Source organism: Lingula anatina, chromosome 5 (genome assembly GCF_051362555.1).
Source record: "Lingula anatina isolate TDL-2025a chromosome 5, LinAna3.0, whole genome shotgun sequence".
NCBI lineage: Eukaryota > Metazoa > Brachiopoda > Lingulata > Lingulida > Lingulidae > Lingula > Lingula anatina.
In genome coordinates, this window is record NC_141771.1 from 11,932,668 (window position 1) to 11,943,097 (window position 10,430).

The following is a 10,430-nucleotide window of genomic DNA, read 5'->3' on the forward strand; positions in this document are numbered from 1 at the left end:
TAAGTTGCCGTCATTACACCAGTAAGAAGATAAGACTGCTTTCATTTATCTGAATCATTGTTGAATTATAGTGATATATATTAAAGTGTAACGAATTACACAATGTACACTGTTGCAACCGTTGAAGTCGAACGCATTGCTGTTTCCTGTGACATGCTGCACTATCAATCAAATATCTAGAAACTGAACAATGCACATTGTGTACAAAGGATAATCAAATCGGAGAAAGATACCCAGAAGGACAGGTGCCTCATTCCGACAAAATTTTATTGGGTTATGAACGCAGCTTCATGCAATCCCATTCATTCTTACCCTCTGTGTGTGTGTGTGTGTGTGTGTGTGTGTACGTGTGTGTATGTGTGTGTGCCTGTGTGTGTGTATGTGTGTGTGCATGTGTGTGTGTGTACTTACAAATGGTGACTGTCTGGTACCCGAAAGTGGCGTAATTTTAAACACATAGGATACCATCAGGTTATTAAACAGAAAACGGGGCATTAGCTTCCAACTGACATGCCTTTTAGGAAACGAGTCTTGATGAAACGGGAGACAAATGTATAGAACTGATAACTGTTAAAGATACATGCGGGAGCCTGGTTAACAAATTAATGTTATAAAGGCTGCGTGTTCTATAGTTTCCACACTCAAAACATGCGAACCTCACGTGCTTGATAACCCGGTAAATGCCCTGGAAGCCTCGTAAATTGCATGCTTATTCCTTTTAATCTAAATGCATGCCATAAAACCAATAGTTGTTGATTATTGAGATTGCTTATTGATCCTGAAGGTCCTTAACCTGTTTCAGAGTATGCCGACTAAAAAGGCACTAAAGGCTGAATAAAAAGATTGTCTTTAGTAATGGATTGTTAACAATATCAATTTCTTGATTGGGTTTTGCTAAGGTACCTCTACACCCCTCGCATCAAAGGGATCCAGGTTCGACTTTTGCTGAGTGCCCGGTGTGATACTGTGTTCTGGACATGCCATCTAGCGCGTCAGGTGGTTCCGGCGTTCAGGACACTAAGACCCCATTCCCAGAGATTAGATCGATCCAAACTAGATCGACCTAACTCCCTGGGGATTCATGCTAAGTAGCTGTCAGCCGAGCGGGCACGAAAGTTAATTACCCCCTTACAGCTTGTAGTAGACGGGACGGACATTTAAGCCGGATTATCTGACAGTAATCTAGTGAGACTCCCCACGGGGATAGCTCTATCTAAATGTCTGGGAATACGCCCTAAAACCAAAGGGACTGATTGCCCTTTCATTGCTGTGACAAAACTTAAACATGTTGCCAATCGCACTGTGTACAAGACACTGGGTATAAGTGTGGAAATCTGGGACATCGGGTACCGGAACGGGAGTCTAGGATCACAGGGCACCAGTATAGGATTCTAGAAATACTGGATATCAGTACTAGGGTCTATTCCCACAACTTTAGATCGATCTATCACCGCGGGGAGTCTCACTAAATTACTGTCAGATAATCCCCCTTAAGTGTCCGTCCCCGCCTACTACAAGCTGTAAGGGGTAATTAACTTTCGTGTCCGCCCGGCTGACAGCTATTTAGCGTGAACCCCCAGGGAGTTAGGTCGATCTAAAGTAGGTCGATCTAATCTATGGAAATGGGGTGCTAGTATCGGGTTCTGGGAAGACTGGATATCAGTTTGGGACTCTAGGAAAACAGGGTATCAGTATGGGATTATATGATCACATACTTGGTATCAGTGAAGGGCCGAAGGCTGTATAGGGTCTCAAAAATATGTCTATCAGCGTAGCGTTAAATATTGCCTGATAAGAGCATATGGTATGCTACATTCGCCTACAACAACGACAATAACGGGGCTAAAACACGTTTTTGCATTGCATCATCATTATATTGTGTTGTTTGATAAAATATAATTTATTGCATGTTCCAGTGGCCTTTAGAACATGTCATCTTAATCATGAGATGTTGCCTTGATGAACACGAGTTACTTTCATTGTGAACATGAAAGAAAGCAATTATGAAATACGCACATGTAGTGGTGGTATTCATTTCCTGCTTACCTACGTCTTACCGACGGTTACATGCAGTCTGTTTGCCAGTCTTTTATCCTTTTTGTCTTTGTCCGTTGTTTTGACTATCTATAACCCTAACATGATTAAAACTTATTTAATCTGAAAGTGGTGCTTAAATACGAAGTTGGGAAACGCATCGCCTGTGTTTAAAGGGGCCTGTCCTTACAACCAAACAACCGTGTATGTTTGGAGTCCGCCCAAAACAGAGATCTTTTAAGAATTTTTCCCAGGTTTCAGTTACTGTAATGTCCTTCAGTCGGGTAACTTCTTCCCTGTGAGGAAAAGGAGAGGCTCTTGGTTACGGATTGTTTCTCTAAGGTTCAGAACTGTGGCAAGTTAGAACATCTGACCCCCCCCCCCCCCAAAAAAAAAAAAAAAAAAAAGGTGACCCCACTTCCTGTTTATATTTATGTGTTCAGACGAGGTCTTCCTGTTACCGAAATCGAGCTTAAAATCTATACACCTCCCATAATTTTAACATGACAGAGTGCCCCATGATGGAGAGTCCGTTTCCCATTCATTTGTACAGGCAAGACTCGCCCTAGATTTTGACCCACTTAGGTTAGGCTTAACCTGACCATTATAACTAAATGGAGGGCGGACTTTCTGTTACGCGGGCCCTCAGTTTCGTTTCACCGGGAATGTAACTCCCCAATGCAAAAAAGATCTGCGCTCTTTTCTCCGTTTGCTGTTTTTTTTAATGCGAGTCCGACTTTCGTTCGAATAAAATTCTTGTCTGAACGTGTCACCACTGGTCGTCTGAAGACAGACGTGTGTGTTTTTTAGTTCAAAACACCATATTTGAGAAAAAAATCTTTATTCCATTAGAAGAGCAGACATTAGTTTGATGATAAACACGATGGACATTGAGGTAAAATATCATATACAATCAGTGTCGTAGCTTGGTGCACAAAAAGAAGATTACGCAACAAACTGTGCATTGTGTGGTGAATGAATGAATGAATAAAATCAGCCGTGAAAGTACTGACACCATAAATAACATGACATTTTGAAAAGCAGAGTCTTGAGGGAAAAATTAAAAAACACCCTGAATAAACACAATCGCACTCAAAGAAAATAGTAATGAACGTCTATGTAAATGCCAAAGATATAAATTGGAAACACCCTCTCTTTGAATTCTACTTTACTATTGCAATCTTTAATGTTAGCATCTTTCCCTGTAAATGCATTGTACCCTATCTACATATAGTAAAATTCTTCGGGATATCCGGTCGTCTAAATTATTATATTCTTGTGTTCCTATTTTCATGTACCCGAATTATACTGATACTATAACCCCAAGGGACAATCCAGAATTCCCCAGTATAACCCACACGTCAAAGAATGAGCAAAATGTATACTTCAATGTCTTGAAAAAATTCCATGGTATCGTGGCGGTATCGTGCAGTCTGGATCCATCTCCTTGGACAAAGGGAGCATTCACATCGAGAAGAGCCGAGGTCTAGTAAGGCCGCCACCTAAATATGGCGGACCTACATGAAAGGAAGACCGCTAATCCTGTTAATCCTCACCACGCGTCGTCCCTGCAGGAGCACAGTAATTAAATCTCAGCTCAATTCAACCGGTCAAGGGACAACGCGTGGGGGGTTGGGGAGGGGGGCGTGTTAGAGGCGGAGAGACCATTAAAGATTAACGGTCTTCCTTTCATGTAGGTCCGCCATATTTAGGTCGCGGCCTTACTAGACCTCGGCTCTTCTCAATGTGAATGCTCCCAAAGACACTGGCTCATTCCGCTATCTTAATTGTACGGGATTGTCGAAACAAAATAAATAAACTTGTTTAAAATGAAATAAAACTTAGCTCATCAACTGATGTAAAATAAGCCGAAGTTTATATACAAAGATAGTATATAAGTACAACATATGGAGAGAGGACATAGCCGAATATCCACTACCTCATGGCAGGCTGGCTGCATTACAGTATATCCGTGCGTTTCCTCTTTGCTAAGGCTTTGGTTGTACAATTGACATGTTTGCTTCGCCCGCATTTTGCATCATTGTGTGTGCGAAATATCTATCTATCTGTATCAAACTGTCTATCGTCTTACAGCTCTTTTTATTTCTATAAAAATGTTGGCTTTGTCTGAGGCCAATCAGCTTTCTATTATTTTGCAGTCTTCAGATTTTTATCGACCGAGGTTTGAATCGGTTCTAAAGCTTTCGAAGAAATGTCTTGCTCTTAGGTAGGTAGATTACTTAAGCTCATTCAAGCGTGTTTTTATTTAGCATTTCAAAGTATACTGTGCTCTTTTCTGTTGTTTCTTTCCTCTTTCAAAACTACCTTAAATGCCCACTCGTAGGCGTTTCTTCCTATATGTGCAAACGGTTAAATACTCAATTTCAAAAGTTGTAGAATGAACGATCATGCAGATAACAGTCTTCACTACCGAATTCTATTGTCCAGTGACTTAACACAGAGACCGGGCACTCTCGCCACATCCACTTCTTACGGGAATTCTTTCCGTCTGTTCTTTAGACGCTATAAAACCCATGCACTCTTGCAAATTTATAGCACTGTCAATGCTTACTTTAGTCTTGGTGCTGGACATCTTCCTCGATCGTCGTCTGTTTTTCCTAGTCTTGCACGTGTTAGAAATAGTCAAACGAAACGATTTTCGAAACTCTTTTGAGGCGAAGTTGTAAATGATGGGATTTAGACACGAGTTCGAGTACGCTAGAAATAAAGCACTTATATTAAGAATGCCCATGACCTTTTGGTCCCCGCCACCGCCGCATGATATATAGACGAACAGGAAATTGAAAGGCCCCCAACAGACGACAAAAACTCCCGCCACTGCAATAGCAAGTGCTGTCACCTTGCGACTATATCCATGAACCAGCAAAAGTTGTTCCTCCGTCGAAAACTTACACTTCTTGACTTCTATTACGATTACGACTGTCGCTATGACAACAATTGCCACCGGAAGTAGAAAGTCGACTCCAACCATCAAACTTAACAGAAGCACGAATTCCAATTCAGTGGCAACCTCGATGCTGCAGCCGATGCGTTCATTGTAATACACGGCAACCGGGGAGTTGACGGCCAGTATGGTTACCCAAATCACCACGGTGGTTGACAAAGAATGGCGCGTGGTAAGGAACTGAGACGCCCGAATCGGTGACACAACAGCACGGCAACGGAAAACGCATATTGCCGCCAGCGAGTATGCACCAACAGTCGTGCACACGAACGTGGTGTATTTCAGCATTTTGCAAGCAAGGTTACCAAGTTCCAACTCGTACTTCGTAATGACGTAAGCCGCTTCGAGCGGGATGCAAAACACAAGGAACAAAAGGTCCGACACGGCTAAGTTCAAAAACAACATATTTGCGCATGTTCGCATGTACTTGTTGGCCAAAATAACATAGATCACCATGGCGTTTCCAGCGACACCTATGAGCAAAACGAAGGCATATAAAACTGGAATTAAGATGGAATTCGTCTCAGCCAGAACGAGAAAAAACGCGGGGGCGGTTCTGTTCAGCGCGGTCGTTTCGTCTGAAGTGCTGTTTCCATCGTCATCCATGATGCCTGTCTCGGGTCAATAGCCAGTTAAGGTGTGTCACTTGTAATTATGTTTTTTGTTTCAATGGAATAACATGGACTTTGATCGTCAAAGGCGGATGATCAGTTTGATTAAGCATATCACTTGCAACCAGTTTAAAAAGCGAAGTATCCCTGCTATTGAATATGGTGGAATAGTTCACGTGTGTGAAAGTCGTCTGATCACCTAATCCAAGCAGACGTAAACCGATATCCGATTTTTATGTTTCGAATGTCATTTCGAAGCCCCAGACTGGAATCATTGCTGCAGCATCAGGCCTCATCTTCTTTGATCGACTATTTGCTACCTTTTCGAAAGCTGAATCAAAAACTAAAATTGATCTTTTTCTTTTTGTGCCGATTGATTCTCTGACAGTTCACGCTTTAGGTAGAAGACGTCCAAGCAGTCTTAATGGCAAAAATTCCACCACTCAACGATATATATCTCTATAACGTACGCCTCTGTGTTTACCCGTCTATGAAATGAATCAAACGACCTAGAAATTGAAAAAAAGGAAAATGTGGTACTGCGCCACTCTACTGTTTGAGCATTGATTGGTATTCTCGCATGCGGGCACCGCCAGAAAAAAACGTACGAGTATGTCGCTTTCTCTGTTATATGAGTAATCAGTAAGGAAAACCAATTATTGTAACATCTTATGTTTAAATACTCTTCAGTTTTCCACATTTCTTCATTAATGGCAATGGAAGATTCTAAGTGCTTACTTTTCTCTGCGATGCAATTCCACCCTTATTACTAACGTCCAATAAGCTACATCATTTATATAGATGGCGCTGGCTTCGGGCAACGTGGGAACATCCTTGTGAACCTGTGAAAAAAAAATGAAGAGTTAATGAATTGCAATGTTTTAGATGATACGTTTCCCACACACATTTGCAGTAGTGTCATGTTCAATCGATTGTTTTATTGATTCAATTGATCTTGCTACAGTTTTATACTTTCTCTTTACACCCTTCTCTCTCTCTCTCTCTCTCCAGATAATTTCCTCGAGCTCTGTCAGCCAACCATTATTAAGTCTGATGGAAAGTTGACTTCTGCTTTTATTAGATCGCAATTACATTCCACTGTTCTACCGCAAATTAGCTAACTGAAAAACACGAGGTAATTTTTGCAAATGCAGCTTCTCAACCCATTCTATGTGTCGTTACCTAGCTGGCACTGTAATTTTAAGATGAAGGTTAGTCGAAACTTTATTTCATTTACGTAGATACACTGTACCAGTATATCCGTGACCTGATTCATACTTTTACATGCATTGATTTTATACTAGTTCTTACATGAAAGGGTTTCTCCCCTGTTACACCGGGCTTGCGACCGCTTACGGAACGAATTTTAGTCCATTCTCACAAATATGTGGCCAAAGATAAGATAATTGTCAAAGTTTCAACTCTGAAGGGAGATTTGGGTAACTATGCGTTCTCCAAGGAGCCGCAAGCCCCGGTGTAGAACTTGGACATATTCGTTATTATGTCCAAGTGTAGAAGGAACTTGAGTGGAATCAGTGACCTTCACCTGTGTTGCCTTAAAATCACAGGGGCAGAGAGCAGCCACATGCCGGAACACTGGACCTCAGGACATATGCCAGTAGAAGGGGGTGGGGGTGGGTGCGGGTAGGTCGAAACAAACGCTCTTTCGGTTGGAAGAGTAGCACTCTGAATCAAATTGCATCTGTAATCCATGTTTTATACATGTGATTCCTCTAGTTGTGTTAAAAAAGAAGTCAATATAATACGAAGCGAAAGAGGGCGGTTTTGGGGTGGGGGGGGGTTGGAGGGGGTCGAAAGCACCACTCTTTCGGCCGGAAGAGTACCACTCTGAATTAAAATGTATCTTTAATTCATGTTTTATACATGCATTTCCTCGAGTGGGTTAAAAAAAGGGAGGTAAATATAACACAAAACGCATGAGGGCAGCGAATATCAAAGACAAGAGACGCAAGTGTAATATCTATCTCAATATCTATCTCAACACGCAATGAATGAAAGCTATGCGGCTGTGGTTAAATCGGTTCCCACAGTCGTTGGCTTATTGTACAGCTGAATCATGCCTGCCATATATCTTATGTCTTATTCATGATCTGACTACCAAGGGGACACTCGTCATGGTGTGATGATTCTTTAATGCTGTGATTTCATAAAAGAAAAGAAATACCATGAAGAAAGACAAGTCAATGGCAAGAAGACAGTTTGTATAGTGAAAAATATTTTGAAACTTGATTGCCCGCAAAAGAACATGCATAAATATTAACAAGAAAACTCTTGGCTATGGATACGAGTCAATTAGAATGTTCATATTCCTATGTGCATTTTAAATGAATTAAACTCCCTTATTCGAAATCTCTGCGTAAATTTTGAATACAGAAGAAACATCAACAACATTATTTTTCAGTCGTGCAGAGATCTGTACTTACTGACACATATTCTATTTGACGCTTTCCTTTGTGGAAATAAAGGCTTTTCATTCTAATGCTTCCTATACAGGAAAAAAAACTAAGTCCGCTCCCGAGGATAAAGTTAAATTCACTTACTAAACTTAGGCATGAAGTGATGAACTAGAATCCGTAAAAAGTAAGCTGACATTCTCAAAGAGCTCTCTAAGCTCTCTATTCGTTTCTTTTTTTATGCTTTGCTCTCTGTAAATGTTATAGAAAATCTAGAGTTCAAACATTTCCCTGTCGTTCAAAGGAATTCTACCATGAACCTACATTTAAGGTTTCAGTACAAAGCTTCGGCGCCTCCAAACGTGGCGTGTATCAGTACACACTTTGAAGTATCAGATGTGGCACCCTCTTGCCTGGCACGCGTGCCGCGTCTGATACTTCGAAGTGCGTACTGAAACACACCTTGAAAACCGGTAGCGTGATCCGATCTACGGTGAAATCTGGATCTTCCCGTACCGCGTCTGGTAGTTGGTAGGCCTGATATAACAGCAAATATGAATATTTCATTGTAATAGTAAACCTTCGACAATGCAATGTGAGGTCAGTCAAGTCAGAAAAAAAGACTGTAACAATCTCTGAATTGTTGCTTTTTTGCCCTCGTTTGTTGATACTAGGTCCTTATATATTGCTACTTCTTTATTGCTAAAGCTAATGTACACAGCTGGTATAATGGGAGTTTGTGTTCTCTTCTGACATTATTTGAAAACCAATGAAAAAATGTATAAAGTTTTAAAGACACTATGTCCGTTGCTGCTGTTTCAAGCCCAATATCTTTAAAAACTGATTTTTCTAAACTATGCTTAAGTAAATCAAAGAGTATTCAAACTAACAACGGTGTTTTACTTTTTATACGATTTCAACGGATTTTTTTTACCTTTCAAAAGTATCAGTTTACATCAAGTTACGACCATTACATGTATATTTTAACGAACGTGTCGAAGGAATCAAGATGGGAGATATTAATGGATGTCATGCATTTACAGTATATACAGAGAGGCGAGTACAAAAAACACATAGGTGTTACAACAATAGTATCATCTATAGTACTTTCCACTACTTCTCGGACTTATCTTTGTCGTAAAAAACAGGTTTGATAAAATATCTTCTATAATAACCACGTGACACTAAATCAAAATTCAAGATATTCATAGCACACTCTCTTAATGAAATTCAACTCATTGTAGGGTTTCATAAAAAAATTCACGATTAAAAAGTATGATTTTTAAGTGCAGATAACCCTAGTACATAGTACAATATGGTGTTTTCTGATGCATGGCCAAATGCGTTTTTTAACTGATTCAATTCTACACCGCAAGAACTAAAATCGATGTCTTCGAAATCGTGTTCTTCACATGAATGACTTCGATTAACTTATGTTATTTATCTATTTGTGTTTCATCATAAATCCAAGAACACACTGTGACAATATTCAAATCAAGAGATGCAAATTAAGTAACAAGAAAAAAATCACTATTCCTGCCTTTTAGTGGCATCAAAAAAGACAATATCAAGATATCCAAAATTGTGTACAAGTCATGGTGATTGACACAAATAATGATCGAACTGAAATTACAAAACCAATCGAATCACTGAAAGCTCGAACAAAATCAACGTTTCATTTAATTAACAATAAACAGACGACATGCAAACTTACCTTCTAGCAAGGGCACAAAACAAGCTGGCGCCGCATGAGGTAAGAGTTGCGTCTCCTAGCAAAGAAAATGTCAGTTAATGTCAGAAAAGTCTGCTTACGAATCTTTTATGTAATGTAGCATCACCGCAGACCACTGTAAAATCGATGTGCAATATTCGCAAGATTCACAGTAACTATCCATAACAGAGATAAATGGAATCATCCGAGGCGACCCAAGGTCTCGCGTTTTAAAGCAAAAGCAAGTGAGATTTTGCGAGATTTGGAAGAGAATGTGGTCAGAAACAACAGCTAGATCTACTACGGCGAGGCAACAAATATAAGCTATCAGAATTTATCTAGGTTTTTTTGTTATTATTATTATTTATTTTAATTTTTTTTTTTTTTTTTTTTTTGGGGGGGGGGGTAATCATGTTCTAACGAATGACAGTCTTTTGCACTATACCGATAGTGTAAATCTAACATGTGCTGCTTGTTCCTTTGCTTCTTTTTCTACAAAGATTTTTTTAAATTCTACGAAGATACTCGCGGCGCATATACAGTTGCACAATTATCGCCAGAAAAAATTAACCCGACCTCTGGCGGAATCTTGCAGGGTTTTTTTTTTTTTTTTTAGTTTCGAGCGAGGTCATGCGCCGCTGCCTACATCGTTTAAGACTACTGGTATATCGGGTGATTTTAATTAAAAACCTACA

The 10,430-nt window shown here is 40.0% G+C and overlaps 1 protein-coding gene across 1 annotated transcript; it reads right to left on the reverse strand.

The window, feature by feature from the left end:
* Positions 1-3,770: 3,770 nt before the first annotated feature.
* On the reverse strand, positions 3,771-10,021 carry LOC106178977 (allatostatin-A receptor-like). Its single transcript, XM_087013388.1, has 3 exons — positions 9,739-10,021; positions 6,349-6,452; positions 3,771-6,119 (listed from the first exon to the last, which is right to left on the reverse strand). The coding sequence occupies exon 3, from the start codon at positions 5,603-5,605 to the stop codon at positions 4,487-4,489; it is 1,119 nt and encodes a 372-aa protein (XP_086869514.1). The 5' UTR covers positions 5,606-6,119; positions 6,349-6,452; positions 9,739-10,021; the 3' UTR covers positions 3,771-4,486.
* Positions 10,022-10,430: the final 409 nt, after the last annotated feature.